This window comes from Carcharodon carcharias (genome assembly GCF_017639515.1).
Source record: "Carcharodon carcharias isolate sCarCar2 chromosome 29 unlocalized genomic scaffold, sCarCar2.pri SUPER_29_unloc_6, whole genome shotgun sequence".
Lineage (NCBI taxonomy): Eukaryota > Metazoa > Chordata > Chondrichthyes > Lamniformes > Lamnidae > Carcharodon > Carcharodon carcharias.
In genome coordinates, this window is record NW_024470679.1 from 92400 (window position 1) to 114322 (window position 21923).

The following is a 21923-nucleotide window of genomic DNA, read 5'->3' on the forward strand; positions in this document are numbered from 1 at the left end:
GGATTGGTGCTGGGCTATGGGGAGAAGGTGGGGCTGTTCGTTCTGTGTGGGGATTGGTGCTGGGCTATGGGCAGAAGGCAGGCCAGTGGGTTCTGTGTGGGGATTGGTGCTGGGCTATGGGAAGAAGGTGGGGCAGTGGGTTCTGTGTGGGGATTGGTGCTGGGCTATGGGGAGAAGGTGGGGCAGTGGGTTCTGTGTGGGGATTGGTGCTGGGATATGTGGAGCAGGCGGGGCAGTGGTTTCTGTGTGGGGATTGGTGCTGGGCAATGGGGAGAAGGCGGGGCAGTGGGTTCTGTGTGGCGATTGGTGCTGGGCTATGGAGAGATGGTGGGGCAGTGGGTTCTGTGTGGGGATTGGTGCTGGGCTATGGGAAGAAGGTGGGGCAGTGGGTTCAGTGTGGGGATTGGTGCTGGGCTATGGAGAGAAGGCGGGGCAGTGGGTTCTGTGTGGGGATTGGTGCTGGTCAATGGGCAGGAGGTGGGGCAGTGGGTTCAGTGTGGGGATTGGTGCTGGGATATGGGGAGAAGGCGGGGCAGTGGGTTCAGTTTGGGGATTGGTGCTGGGATATGTGGAGAAGGCGGGGCAGTGGGTTCTGTGTGGGGATTGGTGCTGGGCAATGGAGAGAAGGCGGGGCAGTTGGTTCTGTGTGGGGATTGGTGCTGGGCTATTGGAAGAAGGTGGGGCAGTGGGTGCTGTGTGGGGATTGGTGCTGGGCTATGGGAAGAAGGTGGGGCAGTGGGTTCAGTGTGGGGATTGGTGCTGGGCTATGGGAAGAAGGTGGGGCAGTGGGTTCAGTGTGGGGATTGGTGCTGGGCTATGGGAAGAAGGTGGGGCAGTGGGTTCTGTGTGGGGATTGGTGCTGGGCTATGGTGAGAAGGTGGGGCAGTGGGTTCTGTGTGGGGATTGGTGCTGGGCTATGGTGAGAAGGTGGGGCAGTGGGTTCTGTGCGGGAATTGGTTCTGGGCTAGGGAAGAAGGTGGGGCAGTGGGTTCTGTGTGGGGATTGGTGCTGGGCTATGGTGAGAAGGTGGGGCAGTGGGTTCTGTGCGGGAATTGGTTCTGGGCTATGGGAAGAAGGTGGGGCAGAGGGTTCTGTGTGGGGATTGGTGCTGGGATATGTGGAGAAGGCGGGGCAGTGGGGTCAGTGTGGGGATTGGTGCTGGGCTATGGGGAGAAGGCGGGGCAGTGGGTGCTGTGTGGGGATTGGTGCTGGGCTATGGTGAGAAGGTGGGGCAGTGGGTTCTGTGTGGGGATTGGTGCTGGGCTATGGGGAGAAGGCGGGGCTGTGGGTTCTGTGTGGGGATTGGTGCTGGGCAATGGAGAGAAGGTGGGGCAGTGGGTTCTGTGTGGGGATTGGTGCTGGGCTATGGTGAGAAGGTGGGGCAGTGGGTTCTGTGTGGGGATTGGTGCTGGGCTATTGTGAGAAGGTGGGGCAGTGGGTTCTGTGCGGGTATTGGTTCTGGGCTATGGGAAGAAGGTGGGGCAGTGGGTTCTGTGTGGGGATTGGTGCTGGGCTATGGTGAGAAGGTGGGGCAGTGGGTTCTGTGCGGGAATTGGTTCTGGGCTATGGGAAGAAGGTGGGGCAGAGGGTTCTGTGTGGGGATTGGTGCTGGGATATGTGGAGAAGGCGGGGCAGTGGGTTCAGTGTTGGGATTGGTGCTGGGCTATGGGGAGAAGGCGGGGCAGTGGGTTCTGTGTGGGGATTGGTGCTGGGCTATGGTGAGAAGGTGGGGCAGTGGGTTCTGTGTGGGGATTGGTGCTGGGCTATGGGGAGAAGGCGGGGCTGTGGGTTCTGTGTGGGGATTGGTGCTGGGCAATGGAGAGAAGGTGGGGCAGTGGGTTCTGTGTGGGGATTGGTGCTGGGCTATGGTGAGAAGGTGGGGCAGTGGGTTCTGTGCGGGAATTGGTTCTGGGCTGTGGGAAGAAGGTGGGGCAGTGGGTTCTGTGCGGGGATTGGTGCTGGTCAATGGGCAGGAGGTGGGGCAGTGGGTTCTGTGCGGGAATTGGTTCTGGGCTATGGGAAGAATGTGGGGCAGTGGGTTCTGTGCGGGGATTGGTGCTGGTCAATGGGCAGGAGGTGGGGCAGTGGGTTCTGTGTGGGGATTGGTGCTGGGCTATGGTGAGAAGGTGGGGCAGTGGGTTCTGTGTGGTGATTGGTGCTGGGCTATGGGGAGAGGGCAGGAGAGTGGGTTCTGTGTGGGGATTGATGCTGGGCTATGGGGAGAAGGTGCGGCAGTTGGTTCTGTGTTGGGATTGGTGCTGGGCTATGGGGAGAAGGTGGGGCAGTGGGTTCTGTGCGGGGATTGGTGCTGGGCTATGGGAAGAAGGTGGGGCATTGGGTTCTGTGTGGGGATTGCTGCTGGGATATGTGGAGAAGGTGGGGCAGTGGGTTCTGTGTGGTGATTGGTGCTGGGCTATGGGGAGAGGGCAAGACAGTGGGTTCTGTGTGGGGATTGATGCTGGGCTATGGGGAGAAGGTGGGGCAGTGGGTTCTGTGTGGGGATTGGTGCTGGCCTATGGGGAGAAGGTGGGGCAGTGGGTTCTGTGCGGGGATTGGTGCTGGGCTATGGGGAGAAGGTGGGGCAGTGGGTTCTGTGTGGGGATTGGTGCTGGGCTATGTGGAGAAGCCTGGGCGTTTGGTTCTGTGTTCGGATTGTTGCTGGGCTATGGGGAGAAGGCGGGGCAGTGGGTTCTGTGCGGGGATTGGTGCTGGGCTATGGAGAGAAGGCAGGCCAGTGGGTTCTGTGCGGGGATTGGTGCTGGGCTATGGGTAGAAGGTGGGGCAGTGGGTTCTGTGTGGGGATTGGTGCTGGGCTATGGGGAGAAGGTGGGGCAGTGGTTTCTGTGCGGGGATTGGTGCTGGGCTATGGGAAGAAGGTGGGGCAGTGGGTTCTGTGTGGGGATTGGTGCTGGGCTATGGGGAGAAGGTGGGGCTGTTCGTTCTGTGTGGGGATTGGTGCTGGGCTATGGGCAGAAGGCAGGCCAGTGGGTTCTGTGTGGGGATTGGTGCTGGGCTATGGGAAGAAGGTGGGGCAGTGGGTTCTGTGTGGGGATTGGTGCTGGGCTATGGGGAGAAGGTGGGGCAGTGGGTTCTGTGTGGGGATTGGTGCTGGGATATGTGGAGAAGGCGGGGCAGTGGTTTCTGTGTGGGGATTGGTGCTGGGCAATGGGGAGAAGGCGGGGCAGTGGGTTCTGTGTGGGCATTGGTGCTGGGCTATAGAGAGAAGGCAGGGCAGTGGGTTCTGTGTGGGGATTGGTGCTGGGCTATGGGGAGAAGGTGGGGCAGTGGGTTCTGTGCGGGGATTGGTGCTGGGCTATGGTGAGAAGGTGGGGCAGTGGGTTCTGTGTGGTGATTGGTGTTGGGCTATGGGGAGAAGGTGGGGCAGTGGGTTCTGTGTGGGGATTGGTGCTGGGCAATGGAGAGAAGGTGGGGCAGTGGGTTCTGTGCGGGGTTTGGTTCTGGGCTATGGGGAGAAGGTGGGGCAGTGGGTTCTGTGCGGGGATTGGTGCTGGGCAATGGAGAGAAGGCAGGGCAGTGGGTTCTGTGTGAGGATTGATGCTGGTCAATGGGCAGGAGGCGGGGCAGTGGGTTCTGTGTGGGGATTGGTGCTGGGCTATGTGGAGGAGGCGAGGTAGTGGGTTCTGTGTGGGGATTGGTGCTGGGCTATGGGGAGAAGGTGGGGCATTGGGTTCAGTGTGGGGATTGGTGCTGGGCTATGTGGAGGAGGCGAGGTAGCGGGTTCTGTGTGGGGATTGGTGCTAGGCTATGGGGAGAATGCAGGGCATTGGATTCTGTGTGGGGATTGGTGCTGGGCTATGGGAAGAAGTTGGGGCAGTGGGTTCAGTGTGGCGATTGGTGCTGTGCTATGGGGAGAAGGCGGGGCAGTCGGTTCTGTGTGGGGATTGGTGCTGTGCTATGGGGAGAAGGTGGGGCAGTCGGTTCTGTGTGGGGATAGGTGCTGGGCTATGGGGAGAAGGTGGGGCAGTGGGTTCTGTGTGGGGATTGGTGCTGGTCAATGGGGAGAAGGCGGGGCAGTTGGTTCTGTGTGGTGATTGGTGCTGGGCTATGGTGAGAAGGTGGAGCTTTGGGTACTGTGTGGTGATTGGTGCTGGGCTATGGGGAGAGGGCAGGACAGTGGGTTCTGTGTGGGGATTGGTGCTGGGCTATGGAGAGATGGTGGGGCAGTGGGTTCTGTGTGGGGATTGGTGCTGGGCTATGGGAAGAAGGTGGGGCAGTGGGTTCAGTGTGGGGATTGGTGCTGGGCTATGGAGAGAAGGCGGGGCAGTGGGTTCTGTGTGGGGATTGGTGCTGGTCAATGGGCAGGAGGTGGGGCAGTAAGTTCAGTGTGGGGATTGGTGCTGGGCTATGGGGAGAAGGTGGGGCAGTGGGTTCTGTGTGGGGATTGGTGCTGGGCAATGGAGAGAAGGTGGGGCAGTGGGTTCTGTGCGGGGATTGGTGCTGGGCTATGGGGAGAAGGTGGGGCAGTGGTTTCTGTGTGGGGATTGGTGCTGGGCTATGGGGAGAAGGTGGGGCAGTGGGTTCTGTGAGGGGATTGGTGCTGGGCTATGGAGAGATGGTGGGGCAGTGGGTTCAGTGTGGGGATTGGTGCTGGGCTATGCGTAGAAGGAGGGGCAGTGGGTTCTGTGTGGGGATTGGTGCTGGGCTATGGTGAGAAGGTGGGGCATTGGGTTCAGTGTGGGGATTGGTGCTGGGCTATGTGGAGAAGGCGGGGCAGTGGGTTCAGTGTGGGGATTGGTGCTGGGATATGGCGAGAAGGCGGGGCAGTGGGTTCAGTGTGGGGATTGGTGCTGGGATATGTGGAGAAGGCGGGGCAGTGGGTTCTGTGTGGGGATTGGTGCTGGGCAATGGAGAGAAGGTGGGGCAGTTGGTTCTGTGTGGGGATTGGTGCTGGGCTATGGGAAGAAGGTGGGGCAGTGGGTGCTGTGTGGGGATTGGTACTGGGCTATGGGAAGAAGGTGGGGCAGTGGGTTCAGTGTGGGGATTGGTGCTGGGCTATGGGAAGAAGGTGGGGCAGTGGGTTCAGTGTGGGGATTGGTGCTGGGCTATGGGAAGAAGGTGGGGCAGTGGGTTCTGTGTGGGGATTGGTGCTGGGCTATGGTGAGAAGGTGGGGCAGTGGGTTCTGTGTGGGGATTGGTGCTGGGCTATGGTGAGAAGGTGGGGCAGTGGGTTCTGTGCGTGAATTGGTTCTGGGCTATGGGAAGAAGGTGGGTCAGTGGGTTCTGTGTGGGGATTGGTGCTGGGCTATGGTGAGAAGGTGGGGCAGTGGGTTCTGTGCGGAAATTGGTTCTGGGCTATGGGAAGAAGGTGGGGCAGAGGGTTCTGTGTGGGGATTGGTGCTGGGATATGTGGAGAAGGCGGGGCAGTGGGTTCAGTGTGGGGATTGGTGCTGGGCTATGGGGAGAAGGCGGGGCAGTGGGTTCTGTGTGGGGATTGGTGCTGGGCTATGGTGAGAAGGTGGGGCAGTGGGTTCTGTGTGGGGATTGGTGCTGGGCTATGGGGAGAAGGCGGGGCTGTGGGTTCTGTGTGGGGATTGGTGCTGGGCAATGGAGAGAAGGTGGGGCAGTGGGTTCTGTGTGGGGATTGGTGCTGGGCTATGGTGAGAAGGTGGGGCAGTGGGTTCTGTGCGGGAATTGGTTCTGGGCTGTGGGAAGAAGGTGGGGCAGTGCGTTCTGTGCGGGGATTGGTGCTGGTCAATGGGCAGGAGGTGGGGCAGTGGGTTCTGTGCGGGAATTGGTTCTGGGCTATGGGAAGAAGGTGGGGCAGTGGGTTCTGTGCGGGGATTGGTGCTGGTCAATGGGCAGGAGGTGGGGCAGTGGGTTCTGTGTGGGGATTGGTGCTGGGCTATGGTGAGAAGGTGGGGCAGTGGGTTCTGTGTGGTGATTGGTGCTGGGCTATGGGGAGAGGGCAGGACAGTGGTTTCTGTGTGGGGATTGATGCTGGGCTATGGGGAGAAGGTGGGGCAGTTGGTTCTGTGTTTGGGATTGGTGCTGGGCTATGGGGAGAAGGTGGGGCAGTGGGTTCTGTGCGGGGATTGGTGCTGGGCTATGGGAAGAAGGTGGGGCATTGGGTTCTGTGTGGGGATTGGTGCTGGGATATGTGGAGAAGGTGGGGCAGTGGGTTCTGTGTGGTGATTGGTGCTGGGCTATGGTGAGAAGGTGGGGCAGTGGGTTCTGTGCGGGAATTGGTTCTGGGCTAGGGAAGAAGGTGGGGCAGTGGGTTCTGTGTGGGGATTGGTGCTGGGCTATGGTGAGAAGGTGGGGCAGTGGGTTCTGTGTGGGGATTGGTGCTGGGCTATGGTGAGAAGGTGGGGCAGTGGGTTCTGTGTGGGGATTGGTGCTGGGCTATTGTGAGAAGGTGGGGCAGTGGGTTCTGTGCGGGTATTGGTTCTGGGCTATGGGAAGAAGGTGGGGCAGTGGGTTCTGTGTGGGGATTGGTGCTGGGCTATGGTGAGAAGGTGGGGCAGTGGGTTCTGTGCGGGAATTGGTTCTGGGCTATGGGAAGAAGGTGGGGCAGAGGGTTCTGTGTGGGGATTGGTGCTGGGATATGTGGAGAAGGCGGGGCAGTGGGTTCAGTGTTGGGATTGGTGCTGGGCTATGGGGAGAAGGCGGGGCAGTGGGTTCTGTGTGGGGATTGGTGCTGGGCTATGGTGAGAAGGTGGGGCAGTGGGTTCTGTGTGGGGATTGGTGCTGGGCTATGGGGAGAAGGCGGGGCTGTGGGTTCTGTGTGGGGATTGGTGCTGGGCAATGGAGAGAAGGTGGGGCAGTGGGTTCTGTGTGGGGATTGGTGCTGGGCTATGGTGAGAAGGTGGGGCAGTGGGTTCTGTGCGGGAATTGGTTCTGGGCTGTGGGAAGAAGGTGGGGCAGTGGGTTCTGTGCGGGGATTGGTGCTGGTCAATGGGCAGGAGGTGGGGCAGTGGGTTCTGTGCGGGAATTGGTTCTGGGCTATGGGAAGAATGTGGGGCAGTGGGTTCTGTGCGGGGATTGGTGCTGGTCAATGGGCAGGAGGTGGGGCAGTGGGTTCTGTGTGGGGATTGGTGCTGGGCTATGGTGAGAAGGTGGGGCAGTGGGTTCTGTGTGGTGATTGGTGCTGGGCTATGGGGAGAGGGCAGGAGAGTGGGTTCTGTGTGGGGATTGATGCTGGGCTATGGGGAGAAGGTGCGGCAGTTGGTTCTGTGTTGGGATTGGTGCTGGGCTATGGGGAGAAGGTGTTGCAGTGGGTTCTGTGCGGGGATTGGTGCTGGGCTATGGGAAGAAGGTGGGGCATTGGGTTCTGTGTGGGGATTGCTGCTGGGATATGTGGAGAAGGTGGGGCAGTGGGTTCTGTGTGGTGATTGGTGCTGGGCTATGGGGAGAGGGCAAGACAGTGGGTTCTGTGTGGGGATTGATGCTGGGCTATGGGGAGAAGGTGGGGCAGTGGGTTCTGTGTGGGGATTGGTGCTGGCCTATGGGGAGAAGGTGGGGCAGTGGGTTCTGTGCGGGGATTGGTGCTGGGCTATGGGGAGAAGGTGGGGCAGTGGGTTCTGTGTGGGGATTGGTGCTGGGCTATGTGGAGAAGCCTGGGCGTTTGGTTCTGTGTGCGGATTGTTGCTGGGCTATGGGGAGAAGGCGGGGCAGTGGGTTCTGTGCGGGGATTGGTGCTGGGCTATGGAGAGAAGGCAGGCCAGTGGGTTCTGTGCGGGGATTGGTGCTGGGCTATGGGAAGAAGGTGGGGCAGTGGGTTCTGTGTGGGGATTGGTGCTGGGCTATGGGGAGAAGGTGGGGCAGTGGTTTCTGTGCGGGGATTGGTGCTGGGCTATGGGAAGAAGGTGGGGCAGTGGGTTCTGTGTGGGGATTGGTGCTGGGCTATGGGGAGAAGGTGGGGCTGTTCGTTCTGTGTGGGGATTGGTGCTGGGCTATGGGCAGAAGGCAGGCCAGTGGGTTCTGTGTGGGGATTGGTGCTGGGCTATGGGAAGAAGGTGGGGCAGTGGGTTCTGTGTGGGGATTGGTGCTGGGCTATGGGGAGAAGGTGGGGCAGTGGGTTCTGTGTGGGGATTGGTGCTGGGATATGTGGAGAAGGCGGGGCAGTGGTTTCTGTGTGGGGATTGGTGCTGGGCAATGGGGAGAAGGCGGGGCAGTGGGTTCTGTGTGGGCATTGGTGCTGGGCTATAGAGAGAAGGCAGGGCAGTGGGTTCTGTGTGGGGATTGGTGCTGGGCTATGGGGAGAAGGTGGGGCAGTGGGTTCTGTGCGGGGATTGGTGCTGGGCTATGGTGAGAAGGTGGGGCAGTGGGTTCTGTGTGGTGATTGGTGTTGGGCTATGGGGAGAAGGTGGGGCAGTGGGTTCTGTGTGGGGATTGGTGCTGGGCAATGGAGAGAAGGTGGGGCAGTGGGTTCTGTGCGGGGTTTGGTTCTGGGCTATGGGGAGAAGGTGGGGCAGTGGGTTCTGTGCGGGGATTGGTGCTGGGCAATGGAGAGAAGGCAGGGCAGTGGGTTCTGTGTGAGGATTGATGCTGGTCAATGGGCAGGAGGCGGGGCAGTGGGTTCTGTGTGGGGATTGGTGCTGGGCTATGTGGAGGAGGCGAGGTAGCGGGTTCTGTGTGGGGATTGGTGCTGGGCTATGGGGAGAAGGTGGGGCATTGGGTTCAGTGTGGGGATTGGTGCTGGGCTATGTGGAGGAGGCGAGGTAGCGGGTTCTGTGTGGGGATTGGTGCTAGGCTATGGGGAGAATGCAGGGCATTGGATTCTGTGTGGCGATTGGTGCTGTGCTATGGGGAGAAGGTGGGGCAGTGGGTTCAGTGTGGCGATTGGTGCTGTGCTATGGGGAGAATGCGGGGCAGTGGGTTCTGTGTGGGGATTGGTGCTGGGCTATGGGAAGAAGGTGGGGCAGTGGGTTCAGTGTGGGGATTGGTGCTGGGCTATGGGAAGAAGTTGGGGCAGTGGGTTCAGTGTGGCGATTGGTGCTGTGCTATGGGGAGAAGGCGGGGCAGTCGGTTCTGTGTGGGGATTGGTGCTGTGCTATGGGGAGAAGGTGGGGCAGTCGGTTCTGTGTGGGGATAGGTGCTGGGCTATGGGGAGAAGGTGGGGCAGTGGGTTCTGTGTGGGGATTGGTGCTGGTCAATGGGGAGAAGGCGGGGCAGTTGGTTCTGTGTGGTGATTGGTGCTGGGCTATGGTGAGAAGGTGGAGCTTTGGGTACTGTGTGGTGATTGGTGCTGGGCTATGGGGAGAGGGCAGGACAGTGGGTTCTGTGTGGGGATTGGTGCTGGGCTATGGAGAGATGGTGGGGCAGTGGGTTCTGTGTGGGGATTGGTGCTGGGCTATGGGAAGAAGGTGGGGCAGTGGGTTCAGTGTGGGGATTGGTGCTGGGCTATGGAGAGAAGGCGGGGCAGTGGGTTCTGTGTGGGGATTGGTGCTGGTCAATGGGCAGGAGGTGGGGCAGTAAGTTCAGTGTGGGGATTGGTGCTGGGCTATGGGGAGAAGGTGGGGCAGTGGGTTCTGTGTGGGGATTGGTGCTGGGCAATGGAGAGAAGGTGGGGCAGTGGGTTCTGTGCGGGGATTGGTGCTGGGCTATGGGGAGAAGGTGGGGCAGTGGTTTCTGTGTGGGGATTGGTGCTGGGCTATGGGGAGAAGGTGGGGCAGTGGGTTCTGTGAGGGGATTGGTGCTGGGCTATGGAGAGATGGTGGGGCAGTGGGTTCAGTGTGGGGATTGGTGCTGGGCTATGGGTAGAAGGAGGGGCAGTGGGTTCTGTGTGGGGATTGGTGCTGGGCTATGGTGAGAAGGTGGGGCATTGGGTTCAGTGTGGGGATTGGTGCTGGGCTATGTGGAGAAGGCGGGGCAGTGGGTTCAGTGTGGGGATTGGTGCTGGGATATGGCGAGAAGGCGGGGCAGTGGGTTCAGTGTGGGGATTGGTGCTGGGATATGTGGAGAAGGCGGGGCAGTGGGTTCTGTGTGGGGATTGGTGCTGGGCAATGGAGAGAAGGTGGGGCAGTTGGTTCTGTGTGGGGATTGGTGCTGGGCTATGGGAAGAAGGTGGGGCAGTGGGTGCTGTGTGGGGATTGGTACTGGGCTATGGGAAGAAGGTGGGGCAGTGGGTTCAGTGTGGGGATTGGTGCTGGGCTATGGGAAGAATGTGGGGCAGTGGGTTCAGTGTGGGGATTGGTGCTGGGCTATGGGAAGAAGGTGGGGCAGTGGGTTCTGTGTGGGGATTGGTGCTGGGCTATGGTGAGAAGGTGGGGCAGTGGGTTCTGTGTGGGGATTGGTGCTGGGCTATGGTGAGAAGGTGGGGCAGTGGGTTCTGTGCGTGAATTGGTTCTGGGCTATGGGAAGAAGGTGGGTCAGTGGGTTCTGTGTGGGGATTGGTGCTGGGCTATGGTGAGAAGGTGGGGCAGTGGGTTCTGTGCGGAAATTGGTTCTGGGCTATGGGAAGAAGGTGGGGCAGAGGGTTCTGTGTGGGGATTGGTGCTGGGATATGTGGAGAAGGCGGGGCAGTGGGTTCAGTGTGGGGATTGGTGCTGGGCTATGGGGAGAAGGCGGGGCAGTGGGTTCTGTGTGGGGATTGGTGCTGGGCTATGGTGAGAAGGTGGGGCAGTGGGTTCTGTGTGGGGATTGGTGCTGGGCTATGGGGAGAAGGCGGGGCTGTGGGTTCTGTGTGGGGATTGGTGCTGGGCAATGGAGAGAAGGTGGGGCAGTGGGTTCTGTGTGGGGATTGGTGCTGGGCTATGGTGAGAAGGTGGGGCAGTGGGTTCTGTGCGGGAATTGGTTCTGGGCTGTGGGAAGAAGGTGGGGCAGTGCGTTCTGTGCGGGGATTGGTGCTGGTCAATGGGCAGGAGGTGGGGCAGTGGGTTCTGTGCGGGAATTGGTTCTGGGCTATGGGAAGAAGGTGGGGCAGTGGGTTCTGTGCGGGGATTGGTGCTGGTCAATGGGCAGGAGGTGGGGCAGTGGGTTCTGTGTGGGGATTGGTGCTGGGCTATGGTGAGAAGGTGGGGCAGTGGGTTCTGTGTGGTGATTGGTGCTGGGCTATGGGGAGAGGGCAGGACAGTGGTTTCTGTGTGGGGATTGATGCTGGGCTATGGGGAGAAGGTGGGGCAGTTGGTTCTGTGTTTGGGATTGGTGCTGGGCTATGGGGAGAAGGTGGGGCAGTGGGTTCTGTGCGGGGATTGGTGCTGGGCTATGGGAAGAAGGTGGGGCATTGGGTTCTGTGTGGGGATTGGTGCTGGGATATGTGGAGAAGGTGGGGCAGTGGGTTCTGTGTGGTGATTGGTGCTGGGCTATGGGGAGAGGGCAGGACAGTGGGTTCTGTGTGGGGATTGATGCTGGGCTATGGGGAGAAGGTGGGGCAGTGGGTTCTGTGTGGGGATTGGTGCTGGCCTATGGGGAGAAAGTGGGGCAGTGGGTTCTGTGCGGGGATTGGTGCTGGTCTATGGGGAGAAGGTGGGGCAGTGGGTTCTGTGTGGGGATTGGTGCTGGGCTATGTGGAGAAGCCTGGGCGTTTGGTTCTGTGTGCGGATTGTTGCTGGGCTATGGGGAGAAGGTGGGGCAGTGGGTTCTGTGCGGGGATTGGTGCTGGGCTATGGAGAGAAGGCAGGGCAGTGGGTTCTGTGCGGGGATTGGTGCTGGGCTATGGGAAGAAGGTGGGGCAGTGGGTTCTGTGTGGGGATTGGTGCTGGGCTATGGGGAGAAGGTGGGGCAGTGGTTTCTGTGCGGGGATTGGTGCTGGGCTATGGGAAGAAGGTGGGGCATTGGGCTCTGTGTGGGGATTGGTGCTGGGCTATGGGGAGAAGGTGGGGCTGTTCGTTCTGTGTGGGGATTGGTGCTGGGCTATGGGCAGAAGGCAGGCCAGTGGGTTCTGTGTGGGGATTGGTGCTGGGCTATGGGAAGAAGGTGGGGCAGTGGGTTCTGTGTGGGGATTGGTGCTGGGCTATGGGGAGAAGGTGGGGCAGTGGGTTCTTTGTGGGGATTGGTGCTGGGATATGTGGAGAAGGCGGGGCAGTGGTTTCTGTGTGGGGATTGGTGCTGGGCAATGGGGAGAAGGCAGGGCAGTGGGTTCTGTGCGGGGATTGGTGCTGGGCTATGGGAAGAAGGTGGGGCAGTGGGTTCTGTGTGGGGATTGGTGCTGGGCTATGGGGAGAAGGTGGGGCAGTGGTTTCTGTGCGGGGATTGGTGCTGGGCTATGGGAAGAAGGTGGGGCATTGGGCTCTGTGTGGGGATTGGTGCTGGGCTATGGGGAGAAGGTGGGGCTGTTCGTTCTGTGTGGGGATTGGTGCTGGGCTATGGGCAGAAGGCAGGCCAGTGGGTTCTGTGTGGGGATTGGTGCTGGGCTATGGGAAGAAGGTGGGGCAGTGGGTTCTGTGTGGGGATTGGTGCTGGGCTATGGGGAGAAGGTGGGGCAGTGGGTTCTTTGTGGGGATTGGTGCTGGGATATGTGGAGGAGGCGGGGCAGTGGTTTCTGTGTGGGGATTGGTGCTGGGCAATGGGGAGAAGGCGGGGCAGTGGGTTCTGTGCGGGGATTGGTGCTGGGCTATGGGGAGAAGATGGGGCAGTGGTTTCTGTGTGGGGATTGGTGCTGGGCTATGGGGAGAAGGCGGGGCAGTGGGTTCAGTGTGGGGATTGGTGCTGGGCTATGTGGAGAAGGTGGGGCAGTGGTTTCTGTGTGGGGATTGGTGCTGGGCTATGGGGAGAAAGTGGGGCAGTGGTTTCTGTGTGGGGATTGGTGCTGGGCTATGGGGAGAAAGTGGGGCAGTGGTTTCTGTGTGGGGATTGGTGCTCGGCTATGTGGAGAAGGCGGGGCTTTGGGTTCAGTTTGTGGATTGGTGCTTGGCTATGGGGAGAAGGCCGTGCAGTGTGATTACTTTTGGGCAGCTGCAGCAAGGGGACAGCCACAAGGGCTTCACGGATCTCTTTCTGAATTTCTTGGTTGATTCGGTGCTGAAATGTGAGGTGCACGGTCTCTAGTTTGCGTGGGCTGCTGTTCACTGTGATTTTTTGAATTGGGTTCAGACACATGAATATGCATTAGCGATCTGGTCCACCGGCATTGAATTTGCGGAATCACAGATTGGTACAACACAAGAGGAGGCCGTTCAGCCCATCCTGCCGATGTCAGCTCTTGGAAAGATCCATGCGATAAGCCCCGCCCCCCTCCGCTCTCTTGAACGTTCTGGTTAAACCCGCTTGCACCGCCCTTTCAGTTATTTGTAACATTCACATGGCACTGTGTGTGCTCTTTTTGATGTGCTTTGCATTGTTGTAGTTTATACAGCATTTGTTTTTTTTTTGTCTCCTCTTTTCGCTTGTAGCTGAATGGGACTCGAACATCTCTCCCCATTGTGATTGGCAGCGGCCTGATCCGGATCGCTCCCAGCGGCTTCACAATCATGGCTAGCACGGACTTCGGTTTGAGAGTGAACTTTGATGGGTCCCATCACGTCACCATCTCCCTCCCTGCCAGTTACCACAACGCCACCTGCGGACTGTGTGCCAATATGAACGGGGATCTCTCGGATGAGTTTCAGCTGCCCAACGGAATGCTCACCGCGTCCGAAGTGGAGTTCGGGAAGAGTTGGAAAGTCATTGAAGATGGACAGCTGTGTGCGGACGAGTGCGGGAGTGAGTGCCGCGTGTGCACAGGAGAACAGGCGGCTTTGTACAGCGGCCCCGATCACTGCGGCATCATTGGCAGCCAGAGCGGCCCCTTCAACATTTGCCACAGCGGCGTCCAGCCACAGGACTTCATTCAAAGCTGCGCCTATGACCTCTGCGCCGATGGAGGCTCTGTGTCCAGTCTGTGCAAGGCGCTGAGCACCTATTCAGCCAGGTGCAGGTTACAAGGAGTGCCAAGCATAGTATGGAGAAGACCGGGACTGTGTGGTAGGCCATGATATGTCTGGTATCTGCTAAACTGCCGCTACAATGTCTGTCATGGGTGGATTGTAATAGGTTTTGGAGTGAACAGAACTGCAACCCTTCACACTCTGTCCATCTGCGCCGTTCACTTTCTTCTATTCTCCATCTCACTCACTGGATTTCAAATCAATTACAAATGTTGTGGAATAGACAGAGGGGGTGTGGTGGGAGGGGCAGGATTGTGGGGGCTGGGAATGGAACTCACAAAGACCAGGCACCATGGGCGCTGATTTGGCAATGGACCTCAGTATGGATCGCTGTGAGGCAGGACAATGTGGGCGGGGGAAGAAACAGGCGCCATTTTCCTTGGCACATCAAACTCTAAATGGATGAGAGAGACAGAGGGAAAGAAGGGGCGCAGATATACCTACAACGGAAATAACGGCGCAGCCTCAAAAGGGAATAAAAAGCAGGCGGATTAGGAACAGGAAAATGCCTTTTCACCCCTCGAGCAAACTCAGCCATTTGATTGGATAGTGGCTGGTCTGATTCAGATCTCAATTCCAATTTCCACGCTTGACACATGTGACGGTCAAGAAATACTGGGGCTTATTTCCAGGGGGAGGCATTGCAAAACAGTAAAGTATATGTTGGACTAACGTAAAACCTTGGCACTAAACGACTTGGAGCATTTTGAACTGTGCTGGTCTCCATATGATGAATACAGCATGGTGGCAGCAGCGAAGGTGCACCGCCGATTGACTAGAAAGCTTTCAGCACTGAGAGGTTCTGTCTACCGGAAATGAGTGAATGGAAGGGAGGAAATTTCCCTGGATAGAGGAGGCTCAGTTGGAGTTAGTTAGTACAATGGGAGGAGCTGGGAGAGATTCACCTGTAGATTATTTCAAAATGGGAAGGAGGCCGAGACAGTTGGGATCAATAAATGAGAATAAAATTCTCTACCAAAGACTGGGGAGAATGTGAAACTCGCTCCCCCGGTGAATAGTATCGATGGATTTAAGGGGGAAGCTGGAAATACACACAATGAAGAAAGGAATAGAGGGATTTGGTGATGGGTTAGGATGGAGAGGGGGTGGGAGAAGGCCCGTGTGCAGCAGAAAGACCGGCACAGAGCAGATAGGCCGAATGGCCAGATTCTGACCTGTGCACAATGCCCGATTCCAATCGTTCCAAATACACGGATGTTTAGCTAACATGCGCGCCTCTTTTCTAATGGAAAGGATTAGTCTCGGTTCAAATAATAATAGCGCAAAGGCGAAGTGCGAATCGAACAGCGGAACACGCAGCGGCGCTAGCGGGTCGCACAGCGATTGAATGTGGCGCTCAATTTCCGTTTTGCTTCACTTCAATGTGTCTCGATCTGTCGCTCAAAGGTCTGGAACTTAAACGCCGATGCTTGTGTGTTTCAGAAATGTCCTGCCCGCCGCACAGTCACTATGAGCCGTGTAGCTCCGCCTGTCCTGCCACCTGCGCCGATACAATCGCACCATTTTATTGCACCCGGCCCTGTGTGGAAAGCTGTGAATGCGATGATGGCTACATCCTGAGCGGGGGAAGGTGCGTGGCCCTCAGTCAGTGCGGCTGCTCTTTCCAGGGTCATTATTACAGCAGAGGTGAGACGGTCATCCTGACAGAGAGCTGCAGCAGGAAATGTACCTGCTGGAACACCACCACTGGTCTGAGCTGTGAAGATTTCAGGTGCGGGGTACATGAAGACTGCCGCCTTGTGGACGGAGTGCGTGGCTGCTATCCGAAAGCTGACGCCACCTGCTGGGCCGCGGGTGACCCGCATTATTCCACTTTCGACGGGACAGCTTTTGATTTCCAAGGATCTTCCAAATACACCTTCAGCAGATACTGCGGAGCGTCTGGAAACCTCACAATGTTCAACGTTGAGGTGGAGAAGGATCACCGCGGCTCCCGTGCGGTGTCCTGGACACGTCTAGTTGAGGTGCAGGTGTACGGACATCAGATCCAGATGTTGAGGGGTCAAACCGGCAAAGTTCAGGTAGATACAAAGCAAACTGGCAACAATATTGTGTAGAAGGATTTCCTGGATCGCATACGTGATGGTTTCTAGACCAATACTTTGGGGAACCAACTAGAGAGTTGCGTCTCCAAGACTGGGTATTGTACAATGAGAAAGTCTGGTCAATCATTGGAACTCTATACCCCAGAGGGCTGTGGCGGATCAATCATTGAGTTTGTTGAAGACAGTAATCGATAGATTTGCATCTATTTAATACATCAAGCGATATGGAAATAGTGCGGGGAAATGGCGCACAACTCCCGAATCAGTCATGTCTTTACCAGAAAAGCGAGCAGCCTCTAGGGGCTGAATGGCGTCTCCCTGCTCCTACTCCCACGGGTCCCTATGTTCCTCTGGTCAATGCTGTTTGTATAGAAAGCGCTGGGGCACATTTCTGACAGGCGCAATCAGAGGTGTTAAGAAACGGATAATTTCTCTGTGAGTCATTAATGAGACTTCGATGGGTTTGGATGCATTGCTCGCCCTGAAAGTCTTACCAGTCGATGGTAGAGTTGAGGATGATAGAGAGAGTGAGATTTCACAAGGTCTGGTTGGAGGTGAATGATTTGATCATATATTTCCATATCTGACTCAGTTTCTGTTCCTGTCTCCCTGTTAACAGGTGAATGGCGAGGTCTTTAATTTACCAGTAAGATTAGAATCTGGGAAAATCCACCTTTTCCAAAGCGGATCGGCGGCCGTGCTGCAGACGGGATTTGGTCTCCGGCTCTCCTATGACTGGAACCATTTGGCGGTGCTGACAGTTCCGAGGGTCTATTCCGGCTCTTTGTGCGGATTATGCGGAAACTTCAACGGGGACGGGGCTGACGATTTCGTGTCTCCCAACGGCACCGCGTTCACTGCGGCCTCAGCTTTTGGGAACAGCTGGAGAACCGCAGCTTCGGGCGCTGGGAGCGAGGACCCGCCTGAACCACAGGTCCCCCTGTGCACCGAAGCAGATCGCAGTGTTTACGCCTCGGAGAGTCAGTGCGGCGTGTTGCGCGAGGCCAGCGGGCCTTTCCGCCAATGTCATTCGGTGCTGAGCCCAACAACTGCCTTTGAAAACTGTGTTTTTGATCTTTGTGCATTAGCCGGAGACCCCGGGACCCTCTGTCAGGCCATTGAACCTTATGCCTGGGATTGTCAGAGAAGAGCCATCGCAATAGGAGATTGGAGAAATAGAACCCGCTGTGGTAATGAAATTTGTTTGCAAACCTCAACTGAATGATTGTAGCAAGTTTCTGGTCAATGTCCTGCTCACTGAATCCGGCCCATTGCTGTCTGATTGGCGATGTGGGTAATGAGGAATTCCCCACGAGTCTCCGGGTCCGCTCCCTGTGGACAGGGCTGCGGATTTCCTGTACCCCCCCCACCCCATCCAGCCCCATTCCCACCGCAAACCCAACCCACATCCAGCCCAATCCCAAGCGCAACACCAACTCCACGCAGACCAATCTGCTTCCCTCAGCCTCACCAACCCACCACCCACCCAGCTCAATACCCTTCCCCACCCCCATCCCTGCTTACACCAAATCCCTCCCGCGCCCCACCCTGCATGTTCCCCTTCCCCACTCCAAAACTCTTCATTTTCCTCCCGCAACCCGTCTCGAACCCATCCGCACGCCGGCCGACTCCCAGCACAACCCCCACCGCACCCTCAGACCCACCCAGCCAGAGCTCAATCCCTAGCTTGCACAACATCCTTCCCCGACCACATGCAGTGCAAACTCATTCCCCAGCAAGCACAATCACTTTCCTCTCACCCACACATCCCAACTCTCCTGTCCCCACTGAGCCCAATATCCACCGGACCGCCAGCCCTACCCAGCCCAATCCCCTTTCCCACCCCCATGCTTACCTTGAACCACCCATTTCCCCACCGCCAAACAGCCCAAAGCCCAAATCCACCCAGCTCAAACTCCTTCTTCAACTCAACCAGAGCAAATACTTCAAAACACAGACCAACCCCTCCCCACCCCCACCCGCTGAATGGGGGGTCGGCAGTGGGTGAGGTGGTTGGGGGCTGGCAGTGGGTGCGGTGTGTTGCGGCGGTAAGAGGGTGGGGCAGGTGCTTGCTGGGGGTCCGTGCAGTGGGTGGGAGCTGGGATGGGCTGGATGATGGCTGCTCGGAATTTACCTCATACAGAGTAGGCAGAATGGGCGCTTCTTTGGCAATGGACCTCAGTATGGATCGCTGTGAGGCAGGACAAATTGGGCGGGGGAAGAATAGGCGCCATTTTCCTTGGCACATCAAACTCTAAATGGATGAGAGAGACAGAGGGAATGAAGGGCCGCAGATATAAGTACGACGGAAATAATGGCGCAGCCTCACAAGGGAATAAAAAGCAGGAGGATTGGGAACAGGAAAATGCCTTTTCACCCCTCGAGCAAACTATGCCATTTGATTGGATAGTGGCTGGTCTGATTCTCATTTCAATTCCAATTTCCACCCCCGTGACGGTCAAGAATACTGGGGCTTATTTCCAGAGAGGCCTATTGCAAAACAGGAAAGTAGATGTGCGACTAATGTAAAACCTTGGCACTAGCCAACGTGGAGCATTTTGAACTGTGCTGGTCTCCATATGATGAATACAGCTTGGCGGCAGCAGCGAAGGTGCCCCGCCGATTGACGAGAATGAGAGGTTCTGTCTACGGGAAATGCGTGAATGGACGGGAGGTAATTTCCCTCGATAGAGGAGACTCAGTTGGAGATAGTTAGCACAATGGGAGTCTCTGAGAGGGTTTCAATGCAGATCATCTCAAAATGGGAAGGAGGCCGTTAGGATCAATAAATGAGAATAAAACGTCTTTGCCAAACACGGGGGAGAATGTGGAACTCGCTCCCCCGGTGAATAGTATCGATGGATTTAAGGGGGAAGCTGGAAATAGACACAATGAAGAAAGGAATAGAGGGATTTGGTGATGGGTTAGGATGGAGAGGGGGTGGGAGAAGGCCCGTGTGCAGCAGAAAGACCGGCACGGAGCAGATAGGCCGAATGGCCAGATTCTGACCTGTGCACAATGCCCGATTCCAATCGTTCCAAATACACGGATGTTTAGCTAACATGCGCGCCTCTTTTCTAATGGAAAGGATTAGTCTCGGTTCAAATAATAATAGCGCAAAGGCGAAGTGCGAATCGAACAGCGGAACACGCAGCGGCGGTAGCGGGTCGCACAGCGATTGAATGTGGCGCTCAATTCCCGTTTTGCTTCACTTCAATGTGTCTCGATCTGTCGCTCAAAGGCCTGGAACTTAAACGCCGATGCTTGTGTGTTTCAGAAATGTCCTGCCCGCCGCACAGTCACTATGAGCCGTGTAGCTCCGCCTGTCCTGCCACTTGCGCCGATACAATCGCACCATTTTATTGCACCCGGCCCTGTGTGGAAAGCTGTGAATGCGATGATGGCTACATCCTGAGCGGGGGAAGGTGCGTGGCCCTCAGTCAGTGCGGCTGCTCTTTCCAGGGTCATTATTACAGCAGAGGTGAGACGGTCATCCTGACAGAGAGCTGCAGCAGGAAATGTACCTGCTGGAACACCACCACTGGTCTGAGCTGTGAAGATTTCAGGTGCGGGGTACATGAAGACTGCCGCCTTGTGGACGGAGTGCGTGGCTGCTATCCGAAAGCTGACGCCACCTGCTGGGCCGCGGGTGACCCGCATTATTCCACTTTCGACGGGACAGCTTTTGATTTCCAAGGATCTTCCAAATACACCTTCAGCAGATACTGCGGAGCGTCTGGAAACCTCACAATGTTCAACGTTGAGGTGGAGAACGATCACCGCGGCTCCCGTGCGGTGTCCTGGACACGTCTAGTTGAGGTGCAGGTGTACGGACATCAGATCCAGATGTTGAGGGGTCAAACCGGCAAAGTTCAGGTAGATACAAAGCAAACTGGCAACAATATTGTGTAGAAGGATTTCCTGGATCGCATACGTGATGGTTTCTAGACCAATACTTTGGGGAACCAACTAGAGAGTTGCGTCTCCAAGACTGGGTATTGTACAATGAGAAAGTCTGGTCAATAATTGGAACTCTATACCCCAGAGGGCTGTGGCGGATCAATCATTGAGTTTGTTGAAGACAGTAATCGATAGATTTGTATCTATTTAATACATCAAGCGATATGGAAATAGTGCGGGGAAATGGCGCTCAACTCCCGAATCAGTCATGTCTTTACCAGATGGGCGAGCAGCCTCTAGGGGCTGAATGGCGTCTCCCTGCTCCTACTCCCACGGGTCCCTATGTTCCTCTGGTCAATGCTGTTTGTATAGAAAGCGCTGGGGCACATTTCTGACAGGCGCAATCAGAGGTGTTAAGAAACGGATAATTTCTCTGTGAGTCATTAATGAGACTTCGATGGGTTTGGATGCATTGCTCGCCCTGAAAGTCTTACCAGTCGATGGTAGAGTTGAGGATGATAGAGAGAGTGAGATTTCACAAGGTCTGGTTGGAGGTGAATGATTTGATCATATATTTCCATATCTGACTCAGTTTCTGTTCCTGTCTCCCTGTTAATAGGTGAATGGCGAGGCCTTTAATTTACCAGTAAGATTAGAATCTGGGAAAATCCACCTTTTCCAAAGCGGATCGGCGGCCGTGCTGCAGACGGGATTTGGTCTCCGGCTCTCCTATGACTGGAACCATTTGGCGGTGCTGACAGTTCCGAGGGTCTATTCCGGCTCTTTGTGCGGATTATGCGGAAACTTCAACGGGGACGGGGCTGACGATTTCGTGTCGCCCAACGGCACCGCGTTCACTGCGGCCTCAGCTTTTGGGAACAGCTGGAGAACCGCAGCTTCGGGCGCTGGGAGCGAGGACCCGCCTGAACCACAGGTCCCCCTGTGCACCGAAGCAGATCGCAGTGTTTACGCCTCGGAGAGTCAGTGCGGCGTGTTGAGCGAGGCCAGCGGGCCTTTCCGCCAATGTCATTCGGTGCTGAGCCCAACAACTGCCTTTGAAAACTGTGTTTTTGATCTTTGTGCATTAGCCGGAGAGCCCGGGACCCTCTGTCATGCCATTGAACCTTATGCCTGGGATTGTCAGAGAAGAGCCATCGCAATAGGAGATTGGAGAAATAGAACCCGCTGTGGTAATGAAATTTGTTTGCAAACCTCAACTGAATGATTGTAGCAAGTTTCTGGTCAATGTCCTGCTCACTGAATCCGGCCCATTGCTGTCTGATTGGCGATGTGGGTAATGAGGAATTCCCCACGAGTCTCCGGGTCCGCTCCCTGTGGACAGGGCTGCGGATTTCCTGTACCCCCCCACCCCATCCAGCCCCATTCCCACCGCAAACCCAACCCACATCCAGCCCAATCCCAAGCGCAACACCAATTCCACGCAGACCAATCTGCTTCCCTCAGCCTCACCAACCCACCACCCACCCAGCTCAATACCCTTCCCCACCCCCATCCCTGCTTACACCAAATCCCTCCCGCGCCCCACCCTGCATGTTCCCCTTCCCCACTCCAAAACTCTCCATTTTCCTCCCCCAACCCGTCTCGAACCCATCCGCACGCCGGCCGACTCCCAGCACAACCCCCACCGCACCCTCAGACCCACCCAGCCAGAGCTCAATCCCTAGCTTGCACAACATCCTTCCCCGACCACATGCAGTGCAAACTCATTCCCCAGCCAGCACAATCACTTTCCTCACACCCACACATCCCAACTCTCCTGTCCCCACTGAGCCCAATCTCCACCGGACCGCCAGCCCTACCCAGCCCAATCCCCTTTCCCACCCCCATGCTTACCTTGCACCACCCCCTTCCCCACCGCCAAACAGCCCAAAGCCCAAATCCACCCAGCTCAAACTCCTTCCTCAACTCAACCAGAACAAATACTTCAAAACACAGACCAACCCCCTCCCCACCCCCACCCGCTGAATGGGGGTCGGCAGTGGGTGAGGTGGTTGGGGGCTGGCAGTGGGTGCGGTGTGTTGCGGCGGGAAGAGGGTGGGGCAGGTGCTTGCTGGGGGTCCGTGCGGTGGGTGGGAGCTGGGATGGGCTGGATGATGGCTGCTCGGAATTT

General features: G+C 57.1%; 1 protein-coding gene across 1 annotated transcript in view; it reads left to right on the forward strand.

Moving 5' to 3' along the window:
* The window catches only part of LOC121274109 (alpha-tectorin-like), a gene marked incomplete at its 5' end in the record, with an annotated part of 78189 nt that overhangs the window by 53273 nt on the left and 2993 nt on the right, over positions 1 to 21923 (forward strand). The window contains 5 exons of the mRNA XM_041181263.1: positions 13293 to 13863; positions 15270 to 15868; positions 16512 to 17082; positions 19170 to 19768; positions 20412 to 20982. Of these exons, the coding sequence (XP_041037197.1) occupies positions 13293 to 13863; positions 15270 to 15868; positions 16512 to 17082; positions 19170 to 19768; positions 20412 to 20982 (2911 nt within the window). The remainder of the gene's footprint in view (positions 1 to 13292; positions 13864 to 15269; positions 15869 to 16511; positions 17083 to 19169; positions 19769 to 20411; positions 20983 to 21923) is intronic.